The sequence below is a fragment of the Oratosquilla oratoria genome, chromosome 12 (assembly GCF_046742065.1).
Source record: "Oratosquilla oratoria isolate Oo_2021 chromosome 12, ASM4674206v1, whole genome shotgun sequence".
NCBI classification, from domain to species: domain Eukaryota; kingdom Metazoa; phylum Arthropoda; class Malacostraca; order Stomatopoda; family Squillidae; genus Oratosquilla; species Oratosquilla oratoria.
Genome location: NC_134788.1, coordinates 29,196,915 through 29,220,547, shown reverse-complemented (window position 1 = coordinate 29,220,547; position 23,633 = coordinate 29,196,915). Strand labels below are relative to the sequence as shown.

General features: G+C 36.4%; 1 protein-coding gene across 1 annotated transcript in view; it reads left to right on the top strand.

The window, feature by feature from the left end:
* Window positions 1–1,079: 1,079 nt before the first annotated feature.
* The window catches only part of LOC143030300 (uncharacterized), a 28,890-nt gene continuing 6,336 nt past the window's right edge, over window positions 1,080–23,633 (top strand). The window contains exons 1-4 of the mRNA XM_076193453.1: window positions 1,080–1,180; window positions 3,924–5,358; window positions 8,085–8,140; window positions 11,070–11,137. Of these exons, the coding sequence (XP_076049568.1) occupies window positions 1,169–1,180; window positions 3,924–5,358; window positions 8,085–8,140; window positions 11,070–11,137 (1,571 nt within the window). The 5' untranslated portion in view covers window positions 1,080–1,168. The remainder of the gene's footprint in view (window positions 1,181–3,923; window positions 5,359–8,084; window positions 8,141–11,069; window positions 11,138–23,633) is intronic.

Below are 23,633 nucleotides of genomic sequence, written 5' to 3'. Positions count from 1 at the left end.
TTTGACATGATCAATTCATATATATAGATATTTGTAAGGTATTCATCTATAATTTTCATTTCCAAGTTAAGTGACACTGCACTGAGTCTGACATAAAGATAAAGAAGATTTTAACTATGTTCTATTTTATTCCTCCATTTTCTGTGAATGTTGAATCTCTTACCTTTCTCTATCTTTAGGAAAAACTTGAAGTATTAGATGGGGAAAGGCATTTTTTTTTTTTTTTTTGCACACCACACATGGGTGATAGTTCCGCCCACACACTATGATTGAATGTCCCGCTTAATTGTAAACAAACAGACGATGCAGTTAAAACTGGTGATTGGCGTACACGCCATCTAGTGAGAGAGCCGCACAGTAAAATGTATGTGGACGATGCGGCTCTCCGTGAGCTTTCCCGTCTTTCCTATATAGTCTTTGATCCATCCACTGCCCGCAAATGGTGCCGGGAACGGACAGTTTGATGGTTTGCCCGATGAAATTGCCCGTTGTCGAGCAAAGCCCTCGTGCCCGGCGGGCAGTGCTCGACCGTGTGGACGTGGCTTTAGAGAGGTGCTCAAGTGGATCAAAGGCTTTAACAATTTCATCTTGTTAAAACAACAGGGCAGGACTCATAGTAATGGATTTAATTTGGACACATTTAGGTTTAAGAAGGAAACAGACATGAATTGGTTTACTAATAGGGTGGTCGACGAATGGAATAGACTCAGTAACCATGTAGTGAGCGCTGAAACTATCGGTTGTTTTAAGAAACGATTAGACAACTTTATGGATGGGGATGATAGGTGATGATGGATATGGAGCTGCCTTGTGTAGGCCTTATAGTCTCTTGTAGTCTCCTTCATGAGTCCGAAACTTCATCCAATACCATAGCGAATGGCACACACACAGGATATATAATACACAGGTGGAGTAAAGTATTTAAGATTAAAAAAATGCAAAACCCTTTAGTGTCCTTCAGTGGTTCCTTATTGGATGAAGGAAACCGCCTTGCATGTAGTCCTTAGGGTGTAGGGGCGTATTTGGCCGCATTAGCCTCACGCCAAATTAGTGCGAACGGCTGGGAGTCCTTGAAACAGACAGAACCACATACAAACGCAAGGCGGTTGGTGTTGATGTGAACTGCTCTATTTACTTCGAAGCTGGACCCACCGTCGCTGTTGACATAATGGGAACCAACGTGAGTACAATTTCTTGAACAAGTTCTGAAACATGGTACAGTCTGTCATATCAAGCGTAGGCTAAGCAAAGTGTGCAATTGGGTAATGCAGTGCAGCACATGTAGGAGTAGAAGTCATAGTTGAACATATATAGTATTGACAATGAGCTAAGTAACACGAGAGTATCGATACCTCAATGTAAACAATACGCCACGATCGGTCGTTGTTGCAGAGAATCCGCCATAAATTTGTTATGTTACAGCGCCCTTCTCCCCTCCTGTATTTAATGCTCCAAAATAAAGAAACGTGTACTCCAATTGAACCAATTACTCCAACAGCACGGTAAAAATGTCACGAGTTCAGAATTCACTTGTTAAATAAAATTGAGGACGGCACAATCGTATGGCCAATTCACCGCCCAGAACATGGGCTGGCGTATTTTTCCCACGGATTCAGAAATAACAAACACCAACTTTGATATCATTTGTTTAAAATCCCAATTGCATTCGTCTGTGAAGAAAGCAGTCTTTTGATGTACGGTACTGTATTCATTAACTTTTGTTTAGTGAATTTTGTCGCTTAAAGGTAATATGAAGTCAGACAATGATGGTAACAATGTGAATGTAGAGAAATGAAGGTAAAAATTCGTAAAACACCATACATATGATTTTGTGTTGAAAGCATATTTTGTTTGAGTTTTATTACATATTTCAATCAACCAGATTTTTGTATCAGAAACCCAAGCATTTTGTTTCCATCCCATGACCCAATAGTCTTGGGGACCACATTGGAGAATCTGGGTTTTGGGTGGAGGGAAATGAGCAGAATAGGTGATTTTCAATTGTTGAAGCAAGATTTATTTTCTACTGGAAACAGACCCAACACAACTTAACCTTAGCTGACCTAACCTCACATGATGCTTGTATTCATGCACCAACACCCACTTTTCACTTTATATATATATATATATATATATATATATATATATATATATATATATATATATATAATTCACAGAGTTGTAGAGGTGTAGCAATGTTCTTTACCCTCAATTTCAATCCCAACCCATTTGAAAAACTCATATCAGAAAAATTTGTCATTCCTAAAATGCTCAGTCTCTGATTTGTTTACATTCTAGAACTTTAGTATTTTGAATTCAAACAACACTTCATGGGGACTTTCCCATGGGACATATATATGTATATATATATTTACTAATTAAGTAATTCTTTTGTCCTTTACAGTAACAAAGTATTATCCAAAAATATTCACAATCACATATTTTACATTCCCTCTAATTCACCTCTTTGCAGGTGAAGTCTCCCACCTTAGGAGAGACATGTATGACAGCATCTCTTAGTATTGACTCCATTTGAAGCCCATGTCTTGAGGACAAATTTTTCTTCTTTCTTGCTGGCTCTGATTTTCATTTTTGGGTTTATTGTCTTAGCCTTACCTTTGCCAAGTAATATCTACATATGTCATTTTCACAACTTTAATTTAGCCTCCCTCTTTGTTACTACTATCATTACTTTTTGTCATATATCTATAGGAGGTAATGTGAGATGGGAAAAAAGGGCGGTTGATGGGAGTGGGTGTGTGTCTTTGACATGACTACCTCCCTTATATGGGAGAAGAAGTCATAGCTATATAGATAGGTAGATATATCTAGACTAGACCTGTACTTATACACATCTTCAATCTAGTCTGGCACATTTAAGTCATCTTCCAGAATTACGGGGTGTGGGTGTAATTTCTATTGACATGTAATTTGAATTAGTCTTTCCACCCACAAATATGATTTTTTCAACATCTCTGTGCCTCCATTAATACACACACACACACACATACATACATATATATATATATATATGTACATATATACATTTTTTTTTTACTTGGCTAAAGTACATTTCCCCCTTGTATTTGCAAAATCAATTTTGTTGTCTTACAGTTTATTATTATTTCCCACTAAGTGATACATTCTAAGCAAGATCCAGACATTTTTCTTGCTCCAGTTCTGAGTCCAGGGTCCAAACTTGGATTTATTAGCTGAAAAAACATTTTCTATGATGCAGATGTGAAATTTCACTTGACCCCTTGTATTCTAGAAGATTGTTTCAACTTATTCAGAAAGCCTTTGAAATCTTCTGCATGGGTTTCTAGTGCAAACAAAGATACATGTCTGCAAATACTGTTTTGGCTTGGGATTTGTTGAGCACATCCCCTCCAACAAATCTCTTGGTAGCCATCAAACCATAAAAGGGAACTCCTATTCTACTGAAGCATAATGACCTGCACATCCAGCTGTTCCTTTAAATTACCATACAGTTGTTATACACATCCCACAGATGCAGAAAAGACTGGGTTCCTTAGGAGTTTCAGTGCTGTGCCTTTCTTCAGGTGCCACCACTCTTTGTCCCTTGGTCACAGTAGGATTGTTTTTGTCACTGTCTTAAAGTGGTATGGGGGTGCAGTCACTAGACTAGTTATTAGATCGTATGTGAAAAGGTGGAGGAAATGCAGATAGAGTTATTTGTGATCTTTGGACATGTTTGAGGGCTGAGTGTCATCCTCCTGGGGCTGCACCTCTTGATGGAAGGGTATTAATAGATTTTTTTAGGTGGGCAGCAGGGAAATTATTCTTATGTCCACCTCACAGGAATACCACTTCCAGGTACCCACCATTGGTTTGAGATACTATAAATATACACTGAGGGAATATTAACATCACACATAATAATAGGCATTCTATCTTTTTAGGTGCAAGAAGGCAAAATGCCAGAATTCTCCATGAACAGAGGAAATCTTTTGGACAGAAGTATCAACACAAGACAAGATAATAGTACGAAAGCCACAGAATCTGATGCTGCAAGTCCCCCCAAATTACTTGTAAGAAGACAAGGTGACAAAAGAGCTTTCACATGTGGACTGTGTTCTGCCACATTTAACCACTCATCGACTTTGAAGACTCATATTCACACTCACACGGGTGAAAAGGCTCACAAATGCAGTCATTGTGAGTCTTCATTTACTCAGCTCAGTGGGCTGCAGAGACATTTACGGACACATACAGGTGAGAAGCCCTATCAGTGTACGACTTGTAAGGCTGAATTTTCCGAGTCGAGTAATTTGAAGCGTCACGTAAGGACTCACACAGGTGAAAAGCCTTTTAAGTGTACACTGTGTCCGGCTGCGTTTTCTCACTCGAGTCATTTGACGGAACACAAGAGAAATCATACAGGTGAGAAGCCTTATCGATGTACATTCTGTCAGGCTGCATTTTCCGAGTCGAGTAATTTGAAGCGTCATGTAAGGACCCATACTGGCGAAAAGCCTTTTAAATGTACATTGTGTCAGGCCTCGTTTTCTCACTCGAGTCATTTGACACAACATAAGAGAAATCATACAGGTGAAAGACCGTATGAGTGTACTTGTTGTAGGGCGTCGTTTTCTTACTCCAGCGGCCTGAAGCGCCACATAAGGACTCACACTGGCGAAAAGCCTTATGAATGTACAGTTTGCGAGAGGTCTTTTATCAACTCTGGTCACTTGACAGAACACATGAGAACCCACACCGGTGAAAGACCGTTTAAATGTACCGTTTGCGAGGCCTCATTTTCCCATTCACGGAGTTTAAATTACCATATAAAGACTCATACTGGTGAGACGCCTTTCCAGTGTACAGTATGTCGGGCTTCCTTCAAACAGTTAGGTTATTTGAACCGGCATATGAAAACTCATGGTAATGAAAAGCCTCATGTGAGGACCAATATTAGTGAGAAGTCTTCCTTTTCCCAGGAAGGTAGTTCAGAGTGTTGTATGAAGACTCAGTCAAGTGGGAAACCTTTCAAGTGTGACCATTGTACCTTGTCATTTCATCAGTCTTCAGAGTTGAAGAGCCATGTGAAAACTCATGCAGTTTTAGGCAATTCCCATGGCCATGAAACTGCTGATAAGTTGAATTCACATGAAAACAAATCTATTGGTGCTTCAGACATGCCCAGTCATCATGTTTGGGACATATCACGTGCATGTACCATATCTTATTCTCAGGAAAAAGTCAAAGAGGAACCAAATGTAACTGAAAGTTCAAAGGGTCTTTCAGTATCTGAAGAAGGTAAGGAAATAAAGATTGAGGAACATGATCTTGACTTAGAGATGACTGCAACAGTTGAACAAGGCATGTGTGATGGCTAATGTGGATATCATGTGGTGAATGAAATTTTGTGTGAGGTTGATACAAATACAAGTAAATTATTCTTTCGTTTAATATTAAGAGAGGAAGAGGAGGCGAATCAAGTAGAGAAGAAAAGGTAAAAGGTGTAGATGGAGAGATGATAATGGAAGAGACGACATTAAGAGGAAGATGGGCAGAGTATTTTAGGGAGTTGCTAAATGTCAAGGAGGATAGGGAAGGAAAAGAAGTTGCAGTAGGAAGTGCTAAGAAAATGACAGCAATGAATGAGTAAAATGGAGGAGAAATAAGGAAAAATGAAGTGAGACCAGTTGTTAAAATCATGAGAGTAGGTAAGGCATCTGGGTTGGATGGGTGTCATGCGGAGTGTCTAAAAAAGGGAGGTACAGTAATGGACTGGCTAGTGAGGTTGTTTAATATTTGTTTAAAAGAGAGCAGAGCACTAGAGGAGTGCCTGTATAGTTCCACTTTACAAGGGAAAAGGGGACAAGTGTGAGTGTAGTAGTTTTGCTGGGATCAGTTTGTTGAGTGTAGTTGGGAAGACTTATGGGAGGGTTTTGATTGAGAGGATTAGGAGAGGAACAGAAGGAGAATTGGTGAGGAACAGTGTAGGGGTTGTGTGGATCAGATTTTTGTGGAAAGTCAGGTATGTGAGAAAGCTTTAGGAAAAGTTAAGGATGTTTTTTGGGCCTTTATGGATTTGGAAAAGGCTTATGACAGGGTAGACAGGAAGGCACCGTGGGAGATATTGCAGATATACGGGACAAGGGGAAAGCTGATAAGAGTAGTCAAGAGTTTTTATGAGAGTAGTAGAGCCTGTGTTAGAATCAGAAATGGAGAGAGTGAGTGGTTTGAGGTAAAGGTGGGACATCACCAGGGATGTGTTATGTCGTCTTGGCTGTTGAATTTATACATGGATGGGGTGGTGTGAGAGGTAAACGCAAAGGTAAAGTGCTGGGGATTGGAGATGGTTATAGAAAATGGAGAAGAGTGGGAGATAAGCCAGTTGTTGTGTGCTGACAACACTGCACTTGTGACAGGATCAGAGGAGGGATTGAGGAAGTTAGTGACAGAGTTTGGGAAGGTGTGCAAAAGAAGGAAGTTGAAGATAAATGTGGGTAAAAGTAAGGTGATAAGATGTACAAGGGGAGAATGTGGCAGCAAATTGGAAGTAAGGAAGGAAGAAAGACTGGAGGAAGTGGATACCTTTAAATACTTGGGTGCGAATGTGGCAGGAAAGGGACTGGAGATGGATTAAAAAGTGGAATGAGAAATAGACATTTGGGAATGGAAGAGGCTAAGAGGAGATTGTATGAAGGATTCAGTCATTGTGCCAACAGCACTGTATGTATGGGGCAGAAACATGAAACATAAAAGAGGAGGAGGAGTTTGAATGTGTTTGAGATGAGATGCCTGAGAAGTATGATAGGAGTTGTTACTAGGCAGGATAGAGTGAGAAACAAGGAGGAGAGTGGGGGTGGAAAGTGAGTTGGGAGATAGATAGAGTTGATGAAAGAGTATTGTGATGGTTTGAATGCATGGAAAGAGTGAAGAAAGATTAATAAAAGAGGTGTGGAAGGAGTGAACATGAGGGGAGAGGGGCGACCAAGAATGAGATGGATGGATGGATAGATGGATAGATAAGGTAAAAGGAGAATGTCTGTTGAGGAAGGAAGGAAGGGGGAAGATGAGGGTGAACGGAGAATGGTTGCGTGTGCTCTGTTTTCCTACATTGCATCTGACCCAGGGCAGTGGGCAAGATGCAGGGATGACCTCCTGTCATCCAGGAGGAGCCAAGATAAGAGAGAGGGAGGGAGGGAAGGTGGTGAATGGGAGTCAAGTATGTGGGAATAGAATGAATAGGAGTGGATTTCATGCCTTTGTTTTTTGGCTGCTACCTTCCTTGTAACGGTAAATAGCCATTGGATTATGTATGTATTTACTCCACCCAAATGTAGTGATTAGAATCAATAAGTCTTCGTGTGAGGGAACTGTTGTTCCCTGATAGTTCATGTTGAAGGCAGTGTAAGTCTTAGTAGAGGAAGATGATACTGACTTGTAAATGGATAAGTTAGCAAATAAGAATTGTGTAACTTCCTTTAAGAAAAATACTGCAGAAGAATCAGTGTTGAGAATATTCTATATACAATATTATCCTGGAAATTTATCATCAGATATATACAAGAACAATCCTGATGTGAATTTCATGTTTTGACATATAGCAAATGACACCTAAATTTTTCAAGTGAATGATATGATTGTACATTTTTAAGGGGAAGGTGACTGAACTGTTAAGAGGGAGAGGGAAATTACTTTTTAAAGCTCTGTATTTTTTTTTTCTAACTCTTTCCATATCTAAGAAAGGTCTATTGTCTGTCTTGTATTAATGTGGGACTCTTTCTCAGTCACCAGCTTATAGTAGTGAAGGAGGGGAGCAGCCTCCAGTTGTCAGGTTTATTGTAAGAAGCAGAGCAGTGGGTGGATTGATTAATTGATGTTTGGGGTGAATTGTGAATACCTATAGTTAAAAAGCCTGAGACATGGTTCCACATAAAAGACCGCTGTGGAATCTTGAAAATATGGGAAGAAGGATCCAAAAATACCATACAGAAATAAATAGATGACTTCATAGTGGAGAGGTGTGATAAGTGGAGTGTAAGAAATTGTACTGACATTAGTTTTGTGTAATCTGTCAGTAAGAGATTGTTGTATAAACATGTTTACAGATAATGTAACACCTTACCTCAAGATTTACAGAAATCCTGGAGCTTCACCACACCTGGCAACTTTGGACTGATGTCTTCATTGTATTAGTGTGGGATTGTTTTAATATTACCAACTTGTAGTATGAGGAGGGGAGCAGGCATCAACTATCTTAGAAAAGGTGGAAGAAATACTTTCCAGTGGAGGAGAGGATGTTGACAAGTTTTGTATGTTGGTTTTAGGGGCATGCCATGTAGGTGCCATATCGCATAAGTATTTGCATATAACACCAAAATACTGAAGCAGAAAGTTAAAAATGCCATGGACCTGTTAATATCTAAGTATGTATGCTGTGAGAAAATAGGTTTAATCAATTAAAGGAAACTTATAGCCAAGGGGTTTTTTCTTTTTTCTTTTTAAAAGTGAAAATACTGAATATTATGCTATAACACCAACTCTTTCTCTGTCTCGAATAAACATACACTAACACAGGAAATTAAAAAAGTCAATTCAGAAAGGGACCTAGGAGTAACTATCACTAATGACATGACACCAGACAAACATATCAACAAATTATTTGGAGAAACTTTTAACTTTTTAGATCAATGAAAGTGGCTTTTGACTACATGGGTGAAGAAATGGTAAAGAAAATATTAGTTACATTGATAAGACCAAAATTGGAGTATGCTGCAACACTGGACACCTAGTACTAAAAAGAACATAAAGAAATTAGAAAAAATTCAAAGAGCAACAACAAAGATGGCACCAACACTCTAATTTGATGTATGAACAAAGATTGGACAAACTCGAACTACCAACCCTGGAACAAAGAAGAGAAAGAGGAGACCTGCTAACCATATACAGAATTATGAAAGGGTTAGAAGTCCTTGATAAATATGACTTATCAAAGTGGAATAAAAGAAAAACCAGAGGACATGAAAATAAACTTAAAAAGGATAGTTACAGAAGAGATCTGAAAAAGAATAGCTTTCCACACAGAATGATACATATGTGTTAATCAGGGATGACCTATGACCTGCAAGTCATGTTAAATAACAGGATAGATCTATGATTTGCTAAAAGATATGAGTGGTATTTCCTTACACTGAATAAGATAATTATATAAAGGATTACAAAGGTGGAGCATGCCAACAGGAGACCTTTTGTTTCATATCTAGGTTGGATGCAAAAAAAATTATAATAATGATAAATGAATAAAAACTAATTATGTAAATAATAATAAATAGAATACATAAATAAATGCATAGGTATAGTTAAATAATAAACAAACAGGTAAATAGTAAATAATAATAAATTGACATATAACTAATAATAAATGAGAATCAAGCAAATAATGATAAACAGACAAATGATAACAAAAACAATATAAAATAAATGATAGTCATTACATCATCTTAGGTGCTTATCTAAATGATTCTTAAAGCTTCAAACTGAAATACATTCCACAGCCTCTGCACAAAGTTTATTCCATTTATTAACTACATGGTAAAAAAAAAATTCTACCCACTTCCAAATTAGATCTACTTCCTGACAGTTTGAGACATTTTTTTTTTTCTTTTTTTGTCTGATTCTCATTCAGTGTGAAAATTTTGTCACTTTTGATGTCAATTCCCTTTAGAATCTTAAAGACCTGTATCAAGTGGCCTCTGAGTCTACACTTTTTTGAGGAAAACAGATTTCTATGTTTTAGTCAATTTTCATATGATATATTTTTTATATTTGGAATCAGTTTTGAGGCTTGTCATATTTTTTCCAATCTATCAATATCTTTAATGAGATTCAGTGACACTACGGAAACAGCATTATCCAAATGTGGACGAACTAATGATTTATAAAGCTACAATAGATTTTAGTCTGTGGTGTATATCATTTATATACAGTACAATATGAATAGATGTGGCCCAACAATGGAACCCTGAGGAACTCCACTCATAACATTTTTCCATCTAGAAGTTTTTCCATTTAGAACAATGATATATGTATGTGTGTGTGTATATATATATATATATATATGTATATAGATATATCATTGAAACTTTGATGCATCCCAAAATGCAACACACACCTGTGTTGTGGTCACTATACTTATGGGAAAATATGAGATAATAGAATATCAATAGGCAATAACCAAGATCTAAAATCTAAATAATTACTTTAGATATATGTGAAGATATGGAGGGGATATGTTAGTAGTAATAGGACTTGAAAAGGTTATAGGAAAGATGGGCAGAAAGTAGTTGCTGGTATTGGATGGAAGGGCTACATGAGGTCGTAGTAAAAATATGTAAAAAAAAAAAAAAAAAATAGAATAATAATAATGATAGTTACAAACAAGGTGAATGGAAGCATAATACAAAGCAACAATATAAGTGAGTTTAGGGCAAAGTCTGATGAATGGAGGCAAAGAAGTAGTACCTTATGTGCACAGCTATAATCCTATATAATAAAACTGGTGGATACAACTTGGTAGGGCTAGACTGGAATATGCAGCTTCATTGTGGTCACCCAGTATAAAAAAAAATATATATCAAGAAAATTGAATCACGAGAGCAGCCACTAAAATAGCTCCTGCACTTTCAAACTTGTCATATGAGTGACTGGCTAAATTGGAGTTACCAACTCTGGAGCAAAGAAGAGAGGCGACCTACTGACCATCTATAAAATCATGAAGGGCACAGAAATACTTGATAGAGAGGACTTGTTAAATTGGGACAAGAGAAACACAAGAGGGCATGGAAACTCATAAAACATAATTATAGAAGAGATCTGAAGAAAAACAGTTTTCCACATAGTGGTGGACACTTGGAACAAACTAGACAAAAAATAGTGTGTGCAAAAACCATTCATGAATTTAAGAGCAAGCTAGACACTGTGTACAAAGGCGGGACACCACAAACATAGCTCCCCTTCCTGTAAAGTACAACTAGGTAAATACATATACACACACCTTGATAGTATAATGGCACCATGCTCATATGCTAATTCAGCCATTTGAGTTTAAATACCTGCCCAGGTCTGCAAGCTGGCACTCCAACCCTGGTGTGCAAGGAGTTGGGTAAGTATGTATGAGGTTACAACATTACCCATAGATTGGGCTATATATCAGCTCTGAGTTTTGGTCCAGGAGTAACAACTGTCAATCATGAGTCCTACATGTGATCCAAGACCACAGTGAATGACACACACACAGGTGGAATAATCTATTCAAGAAAAAAAAAAAAATCTTTGGCGTCCTTCAGGGGTTCCCTATTGAAGAAAATCACCTTGCATGTGGACCTTGGGGAAAGGAAGGGGTAGTGGGGGGGGGGGGTTGGCCGCATTTGCCACACGCCAAATTTGTGCGAATGGCTGGCATTCCTTGAGCAAAAAAGGCATAATCACAAACATTGTAGGTATCGTGGTGAACTGCACAACTTGATTCAGAGCCAGAACCACCGTCGCTGTTGATATAATGGAAACTAACGTAAGTACAAACTCTTGAATAAATTCTGAAACATCGTACAGCCTGTTACATCAAACTTAGGCCAAACTAATCGTGGAATTGGGTAATGCAGCGCAGCACATGTAAGGAGAAGTCATAGGTCGTATGTAAGACCAGAGTATCGCTGATTCGCTGCCTCAATGTAAACAATGTACCACGATCAGCCGTCGTTGCAAAGAATCCGCCACAACATTAGGCCATTATAACGCCCTTTTCATTTTCTGTTCCTGCAACTGACGCTTAAAATAAAAGAAATGCGTGGTGCAACTGAATCAGTTCGCTCTAATTACTTGGTATAAAGTTCCATATACTCAGAATCCACTTGTTAAACAAAATTGAGGACGGCGCAATCGTATGACCAAGTTACCGCCCTAAACAAGGGGCGCCTTTATACCTACCTAGAATTAGCCAAAACTTTAATGACGTATTTTTTTATATAACAATTGCATTTGAATTTGAGGGAAATGTCTTTAGACGTACAATGCTGTCTTGATTAACGTTTGTTCAGTGAATTTCGTCATTTAAAGGTAATTGAAGTCAGACAAGGTGTCTTCTACTGTTGTAGAAGTATTTGGTGATAATAAAGATATAAGGGTAAATTTCTGGAAAATACCATGCAGGTTATTTTGGGGTGAAAGTATGATTTCCAATAATTTTATCGCGAATCAGTAAAATTTATGTATCTGAATGCACTCATTTTGTTTTCACCCCCTGACCCAGCAGTCTAGGAGCCCACATTGAAAAATCGGTGTTGGGTGGAGGTAAATAAGCAGAATGAGTGATTCTCAGTTGTCCAAATAAGCAAGATCTTGTCTATTTATTTTTTTATTATTATTTTTTTTTTTTCCTACCAGAATCTGGGCTAACACAACCTAACCTAAGTTGACTTTATATAACCTCACGTGAAATTTGTGTTACCTACTCATCACCCAACTCGTTTCAGTATTTTCTTTTCTATCCACAGAGTTGTACAGATGTACGAATGTTTCCTAATCTCAATTTTTTTTTTCAGTCCTCAAACCAGAGAAATTTGTCATCGCAAAACTATCTGCCAACTCTCTATGATTTCTTTTTAAGTTTTAGAACTCCAAGTATTTTAAATTCAAGCACTGCATGGGCACTTTCCAATGGGGCACACAGCCACTATGTATGAGAATAAAGTACCTCTGCCATCATTTTGAGTTTTCCCATGGCAAATACACTCAAATTGTCAATTCTACTGCAATTTATATATATATATACACATATATATATATATATATATACACATATATATATATGGATCATGTTCAGCTTAGTAAACCCAATCACAGCAGGGTTCACTGTTCTTTACAAAAAGATTATTTGATTTGGAAACTAGTATGTTATAACACATTTGTAAAAGATCACAACCCACTATCGGAGAAATAATAACGGAAAGTACAGAGAAACTGTATGTTTCGACTACTCTCTGTAGTCCTCTTCAGCAGAAATTTCTGCTGAAGAGGACTACAGAGAGTAGTTGAAATATACAGTTTCTCTGTACTTTACATTATTATTTCTCCGATAGTGGGTTAACAGTGATTATTTGATTTGTTATTCTTTACATGAGTATAATCAGGTTTGTTGTTCTAAACAAACACTTCGGTACTTTGGTACACTAGCAACATTTCAATAACTGATTAAATTTCAAAACTTCTCTTCACTAGTTAACCTTCATCAATCCGCACTGGTTTAATAGCGGTCTTCATATACTGGTTTTGATTTCTGTATTCAGATATCCAGGAAGTAAGGTATACAGTTGACAGGTTATCAAGGTTCTGTAATGCAATCGCCATGCAGTTTTCTTTCAATAATTAGTTTTAACATAATTTTTATGGAAATTGATCATTATGTTATCATATTATTTTCATTGTTTATTCATCAATTTCGATTTAGCATATCATTTCTTACATTTTTGTCAAAGGTTTGCATTTCTTTACATGAAAACATATGGGTTGGCCATTCTTTACATGAGGATCATTGGGTTTGCTCTTCTTGACATGGAGATGTTGGGTTCACTAATCTTGACATGATTCATATAAATATATATATATGTATATATATATATATATATATATATATATATATATATATATATATATATATATATAAATATACATACATACATACATACATACATACATATACCAAAGCCTTTTTTCCCCTTACATGGGGGTAGCCAAAAAGAAAAAGGCATAGAAATCACTCCCACCCATTTCATTTCCCATATATTCCACTTCCCTCCACCCCTCCTATCTTGGCACCTCCTGGATGACGGGTCTTCCCTGCATCCTGTTCACTGCCCTGGGTCAGAAGCAAGACACAGCACATCCACAGCAAGGCCGCTTCATAAATTCAGCGACCCCCCCTCTCCGTCCCCTCATGCAGGAAAGGAGAAGACAGGGAGAAATCCCTTCAGGCTGCATCAAATTTTTTCTGATACATACTTCCTCACCCCCTTTCCCCCACCCACTCCCCCTCATGCATCACAGCCTCATCTATACACAAGCCTTCTCCATTCACCCCTATCTTCTGTCCTCTTCTGTCCTTCCTCTACAGACATTCCTCTCTTTTGTAAAGCCCCTTTCACCCCATCCATCCATCTCATCCTAGGATGCCCCCTCAATTTGCTCCCTCCACCTCCGCCTTCCACACTACTTTTACTAATCTTTCTTCACTCATTCTTTCCATGTGTCCAAACCATCCTAATACTCTTTCATCAACCTTATCTCCCAGCTCCCTTTCCACCCTGTTCTCCTCACCTCCTCATTTCTCACTCTATCTAGCCTAGTAACCCCTATCATACTTCTCAGACATTTCATCTCAAACACATTCAAACTCCTTCTCTCTTCCTCTCTCATGTTCCATGTTTCTGCCCCATACATTGCTGTTGGCACAATCACTCCTTCATATAACCTCCTCTTAGTATCCATTCCCAGATGTCTATTTCTCATTACACTTTTATATTATGACTGTCCCTCCGTTATGCTGTCCCCCCAACCCATTGTCACTGTCCTGTACCATTTCTCTGAATACTCATATCCTTTTTTCGCCTACCTACCCTGTGGTGGGGGAAAAGAATACTGCCACCAAGTATTTCCACATGAGTCGTAAAAGGAGACAAAAAAGGGACGGGGGATGGGATTAGGAATCCTACTACCTGTAGCCCCAAAAGGGGACATTCCTAAAAAAAGAAAGTAAAAGCACACACACACACACATATATATGTATATATATATATATATATATATATATATATATATATATATATATATATATATATATATATATATATATATGTATATATATATATATATCCGATAATTTTTATGACCGTCGTGCAGAGGATTGGAATCTACTGCTCTGATACCAAGAGCCTTCATTGTCAGTCACCTTAACCCACTAAGCCACTGATGGTCTAAAATTCTATGAACTCGAATCGCTACTGGTTCCCGAGATTAGCAAAGGTCGCTAGCTGCCACCCAAGTTTCCTGTTTCACCATAGAGTTAACCACACTCGTGGCAGGGGGTAAGGACTGGAACGAATCACTTTCACGCTTATCGCCAATATAACTGTATGAGAAATTCGCTAGTGAACAGCGACATCAGTCAGATAGCTTTTATGACTGTTGCACAGAGGATTGGAACCTACTGTTCTGATGCCAAGAGGCTCCATTGTCAGTCACCTTAACCCACTAAGCCACTGATGGTCTAAAACGCTATGAACTCGAAACGCTTCTGGTTCCCAAGATTAGACAAGGTTGCTAGCTGCCACGAGTGTGGTTAGCTCTATAGTGAAACAGGAAACATGGGTGGCACCTAGCAACCTTTCCTAATCTCAGGAACCAGTAGCATTTCGAGTTCATAGAGTTTTAAAGCATCACACACACACACACACATACTGAGAAACATATAAATAAGATTTTTTGAGAAACTTATAATTCAATAAGAACAATTAAAGTGGCATTTACATACCTAGATGAAGAAATGGTGAAGAAAATTCTAATCACTCTGATAAGACTAAGATTGGAATATGCTGCAACGATGTGGTCACCAAGTACAAAAAAATGTATAAAAAAAACTTGAAAGAATACAAAGAGCAATTACAAAATTGGCACCAACACTCTCAAAACTATCATATGAAGAGAGACTAGCAAAACTTGAACTACAGACACTAGAGCAAAGAAGAGAGAGAGGAGATTTGATAGCTATTTACAGAATCATGAAAGGCATAGAAATTATTGATAGAAAGAATCTGATAAAATGGAATGATAGAAATACAAGAGGGCACGGAAAGAAAATCAAGAAAGACAGCTATAGAAGAGATGTGAAAAAGAACAGCTTTCCTCACAGAGTAATAGACAGTTGGAACAAGCTAGATGAGAAAGTGGTGTGTGCAAAAACAATACATGAATTTAAAAATAGTTTAGATAAAATGAGATATGAAGACGGGACACCACGAGCATAGCTCCCCTTCCCGTAAAATACAACTAGGCAAATACTAGGTAAATACACAACTGAAGAGGATTGTGAATCACTGCAGGAAGACCAGAATGAAATATAGAACTGGAGTCAGAAGTGGGAGGAGGACTTCAATATTAAGAAGTGTAGCATAAGGAAGTAGTTTGGTAAAAGCAAAAACAGAATATCAGGACAATATAAAATTGGAACCAAGGAGGTAAAGAAGGAGGGATCCAAAAAAGATCTGGATGTAATCATCTCAAATGACTTGTTCTATGACAAACAGATAAACAAAATTGTTGGAGAATCCTGAAACTTGCTAAGATCAATAAAAGTGGCATTTAAATATTTGGACGAGGAAATGATTTAAAAAATATTGGTCACACTGATAAGGCCTAGATTAGAATATGCAGTGACATTGTGGTCACCCAGTACCAAAAGAATATAAAGAAAATAGAAAGAATCCAGAGAGCAGCAACAAAAATGGCACCTGCACTCGCAAACTTGTCATATGAGGAGAGATTGGCTAAACTGGAGTTACCGACTCTGGAGCAAAGAAGAGAGAGAGGTGACCTACTGACCATCTATAGAATCATGAAAGGCACAGAAATACTTGATAGAGAGGACTTGTTAAACTGGGACAGGAGAAGCACAAGAGGACATGGAAAGAAAATAAAAAAACATAGCTACAGAAGAGATCTGAAAAAAAAAAAAAGTTTTCCACATAGAGTGGGACACTTGGAACAAACTGGACAAGGAAATAGTGTGCGCAAAAAGCATTCATGAGTTTAAAAACAAACTAGACACTGCAAGATGCAAAGGCAGGACACCACAAGCGTAGCTCCCCTTCCCGCAAAATACAACCAGGTAAATACAAAATACAACGGACTTTGGGGAACTTAAGAAATTCTTTCAAAATGTTAGTTGGGAAAAAATCTATATTGAAGAGACAAAAGTGGAAGAGAAATGGACGATCTTGATGGAAATCTGTAATATAAGAGTGAATAGATACATACCAAGACAGAAACAAGAGAAGGTGTTCATCATTTTTATTTTTCCCACAGGCGGGAATGGACAGCTAGAAACGAGCTCTGATGTACGGCACTTTTTCGATAAATTTGAAGGAAACACCTAGTGTATTTACATTTGGGAAAGAGAGCTATGTTTATTGAGTGACCGGAATAATAAAATAGAGTAAAATTCAACATTAGTGTTAAATTCACAAACTGGAGAATGATAAAGGAGATGAAAAAGTGAACCAACAAAGATATGATTGAATGATTGATACCCCGAAATCTACTCAAAGGTTAGGTAATAATGGATTTTCCGGGTTTATAAAAGAAAAAGGAATATTAGAGGTTTGGAATTGGAAAGAGAATCTAGGTATAGAAATGTCCAAAGAAATTGGGAGATTGCAGAATTGATATAGGAACTATGGATCTGAAAGCTGAATACAGGGCAATCTACAGAGAGGTGAACCAACTAAAAAGAGCTAATAATGAGACTAACAGGGAGCTTAATGATAAAAAAAAAAAAAAAATAATAAAACATGGTCAAAAGTAAAAACAAAAGAATGAAAAATGAAGATAAAAACAAAAATGAGGCTTTGAAAAAAGAAGTGAAAGAACAAATACAAGTGGTGACTGAGAAAGTTGGAGAAACAAAGAGACAGATCTCCAAGAAATAAAAAATCAATGGAAAGTGGAACAAGAAAATCAAAAGATAACTTTTAAAGAAATAGTACAGCAACAAGTGGAAGAAAATGCTAAAGAAACTGTAATTAAAGTAATTAAGGAAAAAGAAAATTGGGTCAGAGACACAGTGGATAAAAAAAAGTGCATTGTAGTTTATGGTATTAAAGAAAAACATAATGTATCTAGATACCAAAGAGAAAAAAAAAATGCAAAAGAGCTAGAAGAATTACATAGGATAGGGCAATAGTCTAAAGAATATATATATATATATATATATATATATGTATATATATATATATATATATATATATATATATATTATATATATATATATACCACTAAAAATCAAACTAAGGTCTCAAATGATAGTTATACTATCAAAAACAGCAAAGCTGGTAAAGAGTGAAAATTACAAAAGTGTATGGATAAAAAAGAAATGAGCGATGAGGAAAAGAGAAAAGACACTTAGAAGTGAAGCAAATAAAAAAAAAACGAGAGAAGAATGGAGAATGAAAAGAATGAGTTTTTTGGAAAGTGCTAGACCTGAGGCTGAGAAAATTGTTTATATATATATATATATATATATATATATATATATATATATATATATATATACAAAAGAAAAAAAAAGAAATGTAATAAAAAATAAAAATAAAAATAAAATAATGTATAACAACATAGATGGTATGATTTCAGGACTAAACAAATTAAACGACTATCTGGCAGTAGAGAAACCATACATGATGGGAACTGTGGAGATGGAATTAAAAGGTCCAGTACCACCTAATACTGTGGGACAAGGTCTATACAACTATTGGATGAAAAATAGAAAAGAGAAACAGGGTGGAGGAGTTATGTTTTTGTTTTTGTTTTTTACTAAGGCTTAAATGTGACTAAGATAACAGAAGGAAAAAATAAAGTGGAATTGATTATGATAAAATTTGAAAACAGTGACATGAAAAGTAGAAAATTTGTAGTAATGTATGTGCCCCCAAAAACGCAGTCATAGACAGTAATCATTCCAAAATGTTGGAAGACACAAATAATGCGTTAACTGAATTACTGAAAGGAGGAAACAATAATTATGGGTGATTTTAACTCAAAAGAAATATGTTTGGAAGAAATGATAGTGAAAGGTGAATATCTTTGGGGAAATATACTACTGAATATGACTATTGAATACACAATGACTCATTGGGTAAAGGAAAATACCAGATATAGAAACAATGAAGAAATGTCAAAACTAGATTTGATATTTATGTCAGAGCCTGAAATTGTGGATAAAATGGAATACAAGACACCAATTGGGAAGAGTGACCACATACTAATAGAGTTTGAACTAAAAGAACAAATTGATTTGAGAAGAAATGAGAAACATAGAAAAGGAAGACTAATGTACAACAAAATGGATTTTGAGAAACTCAGAAAATTCTTTCAAAATGTAAATTGGGAAAACATCGTAAATGGAAGAGAAATGGAACATATTAAAAGAAATTTATAAAGAGGGAATAGACAAATACGTACCAAAGCAGAAGCAGGAAAAGGTGTACATTAAGTGCTGGGAAAAAAAAAATGAGAGATAGAAGAGACAAAGCTTGGAAAAGATAAAAAAAAAAAAAAAGTGGCAAATATACATCAAACTAAGAAATGAATATAAAAAAGTACGCAGTGAAGAAAAGAGAGACTATGAAAAACATGGTAGACCAATGCAAGGATCAACCTAAACTATTCAACATGTATGTGAATGGTAAGCTGAAAGATAAACAAGAACTAGTAAAATTGCATCAAGGAATGATGAATATATAGATGTAGAATGGCTGAAATCACGAACAAACATTTAAAATCTGTATTGACAATTGAAAGTACACAAAATTGGGAGAAAGGACAGAAAGATCCCCCCCCCCCCATGAAAGAAATAACTGGGGCACAGAAGAAAATAAGGGACCAAATAAAAAACCTTGATGTCAGGAAATCACATGGTCTGGATGAAATTGCAAATCAGATATTAAAAGAATGTATAGATGAACTAATGGACAAAATATATAAGATAATTGATTACTCACTCAAAGAAGGAAAGGTACCACAAGATTGGAAAAATACAAATATTGTAACAGTATATAGAGGAGGGGAAAAGTAAAATCCAGCTAACTATAGACCAGTCTCCCTTACAAGCACAATAGGAGAAATATGTGAAAAGCTATCAAAAGTAGATGAATTAAATATCTGGAAGAAAATAATATACTGAATTTAAAACAATTTGGATTTAGACATGGGAGATCACGTACCACTAACTTGATTTGCTTTTACTCAAGGCTAATAGAAATAATGCAAGAAAGGGGTGGATGGGTAGATTGTGCTTTCCTAGATCTGCAAAAAGCATTTGATAAAGTACCACACAAAAACCTACAAAGAAAAGTTTAATTAATAGGTGGTGTACAAGGAAAGTTATTGAAAAGGATTGAAGGTTTCTTGACCTGGGAAGAAATGAGGGTGGTACTTAACCCATTCAACTCCGATGACAAGATGTCTTGTCACTTGGTCAAATAAAACAAAAAATCATAATAAAACAACAAAATGTTTGATGATCAAACAGCACCAGAAAAATATGACGTCGTCAGTCCTCCTCCTCCTCGAGGAGGACTGATGACGTCATATTTTTCTGGTGCTGTTTGATCATCAAACATTTTGTTGTTTTATTATGATTTTTTGTTTTATTTGACCAAATGACAAGACATCTTGTCATCGGAGTTGAATGGGTTAGAGACAAAAACTTGACCTGGGAAGAAATGATAAGTGGAATCCCACAAGGTTCTGTATTGGCTCTGATAATGATTGACATATATAAATGACATGGATGAAGGTGTAGAATGCTATATGAACTTCTTTGCAGATGATGCAAAGCTAAAGAAAGTACAGAGGAAGATTGTGAATCACTGCAAAATGACCTGGATAAAGTCTGGGAATGGAGTCAAAAGTGGGAAGTGAACTTCAACACCAAGAAATGTAGTATAATGGAGTTTGGAAAAAGTAAAAATAGAATATTTGGACAATATAAAATTGGTACAAAGGAAGTAAAAAAGTTAACTCGATCAGGGACCTAGGAGTAATTATCAGCAAAGACATGACACTAGACAAGCATATTGACAAAATAGATGGAGAAACCTTCAATTTACTAAGATCAATGAAAGTGGCCTTTGACTACTTGGACAAGGAAATGGTTAAGAAGATACTAGTCACACTGATAATACCAATATTGGAGTATGCTGTGACACTATGGACACCCAGTACTAAAAAGAATATAAGGAAATTAGAAAGAATTCAATGAGCAACAACAAAGATGGCCCCAACACTCTAAATTGACATAAGAACAAAGAGTGTCCAAACTGGAACTACCAACCTTAGAAAAAAGAAGAGAAAGAGATCTTCTGGCAATTTACAGAATTATGAAAGGGATAGGAGTCTTGACAGAGAAGATTTATTAAAATGGGATAAGAGAAAAACAAGAGGACATGATAAGAAACACAGCAAGGATAGTTATAGAAGAGATCTGAAAAAGAATGGTGTCCCACACAGAGTGGTAGATATCTGGAACAAACTGGATAAAGCAACAGTGTGTGCAAAAACTATACAAGAATTTAAGAACAAACTAAATGTTGAAAGATACAAAGATGGGTCACTACAAGCATAGCTCTCTTCCTGTATATACAACTAGGTAAATTAAGTGTTGGTTCAACAGAGGACTTAGTGAGGCAAAAGATAGAAGAGATAAAGCTTGGAAAAGATGGGAAAAAAAACTGGAAAACGGCAAATGTTTATCAACCATAGAAATGAATAAGTAAAAGTGTGTAGAGAGGAAAAAAGAAACTATGAAAAAGACATCATAGGAAAATGTAAAGATCAGCCCGAACTATTCTATAGATATGTGAATGGTAAACTAAAAAATAAACAGGAAATGGTGAATCTATGCCCTGGAAATACAAAATACACAGAGGACCTAGAAATGGCTGAAATCATAAACAATTATTTCAAATCGGTTTTCACAAGAGAAAAAGTACAGCATTAGGATGAAGGAAGTGAAGTGCAATCTCACCCCATGAGGAAAAAAAAAAAAAAAAAATGGACCAACTAACAAACTTTGATGTTAGGAAATCACATGGCCAAGGTGGAGTTGCAAATTGGATACTAACAAAATGTAAAGAGGAACTAATGGACAAAATATACAACATAATAAGCTGCTCACTCAAAGAAGGAAAAATACCAAAGGACTGGAAAAATACCAACATTGTACCAATATATAAAGGAGGAAACAAAGAAAAACCAACAAATTACAGACTGGTCTCCCTTAGAAGCACTGTAGCCAAAATTTGTGTAAAAATGATCAAGAATAGATTGATAAAATACCTGGAAGAAAACATTATAATAAACCCAAGACAGTTTAGATTAAGACAGGAAAAATCATGCACTTCAAATTTAATCTGTTTCTACTTAAGACTAATAGATATAATACAAGAAAGGGATGGATGGGCTGATTGTGCTTTTTAGACTTATAAAAGCTTTTGACAAAGTACCACACAAAAAATCAGGAAAAAAAACAACAACAACTGGAAAACATAGGAGGGATACAAGGTAATCTACTAAACTGGATGGAGGATGTCCCACATGGTAGAAAAATGAGAGTAGTGCTGAAGTAAAAGTGTTCAGATAGTGGAGTTCCACAAGGATCTGTATTGGCTTCAATAATGTTCACTATTTATGTGAATGACATGGATGAAGATGTGGAATGTTACATGAGCTTCTTTGCAGATGACCTAAACGACATTTGGAAATGGAGTCAGAAGTGGGAAGTAGACTTCAACATTAGGAAATGTAGCATAACGGAGTTCAGAAAAAGTAGAAAAAGAATATCAGGACAATATGCAATTGGGACAAAGGAAATGAAGAGAGTGGGATCTGAAAAAGACCTGGGAGTAATTATCTCAAATTACTTGCACCCTGCCAAACAAACAAAAAGTGTCAGAGAATACTACAAGTTGCTAAGATCAATAAAGGTGTCTTTTACCCAATTAGACAAAGAAATTATTAAAACAACATTAGTCACACTAATAAGGCCTAGACTGGAGTATGCTGCACAACTATGATCACCCAGTACCAAAAAGAATATAAAGAAAATGGAATGAATCCAGAGAGCAACCATGAAAATGGCCCCAGCACTTTCAAACCTGTCATATGAGGAGAGACTGGCTAAATTGAAATTAGCGAATTTGGAACGAAAAAGAGAAAGAGGTGACCTACTGACCATCTACAGAATCATGAAAGGCACAGAGACCCTTAATAGAGAAGACTTATTAAATTAGGACAAGAGAAACACAATGGCGAGTGGAACCGTGATGTAGCAAAGTGATTTAGTTTGGCAAGAAAAAAAAAAAAGGGGGGGGGGAATGGATAAAAAGGATGATAAACCAACATATGCTGAGACAACCAAAAGAAGATTAGATATGAGTGAGTGTGAAATGCCTTTGGGAGTGGTTAGATTTTTTTTTTTAATATTGATAGTCCTAGATATGAAGGCGAAGTATTCCATAGATTCAGAACAGGAAGAGGTATGGACCTCAAAAGCATACAGTACTAATAAACCAAGAAATATTTGAAGTGAAAAGGTAAATTGTTGAATGGAAAAGGGAGCATAACCAATTATAAAAAGAAGTGAGTGAACTGAGGAAAATGCACTATTGATTAGGGAAATGGAAGAAATGAAAAAGGAACTGGCTATAGTAAAAATGATAATGAAAAGATGAAAAATGATGACAGAAATATAAATTTAACTTTGATGACGTAAGTTAATGAGAAGATACTAATAGAGGAAGGCAAAGTTGGCAAAAAACAAACAAACATGG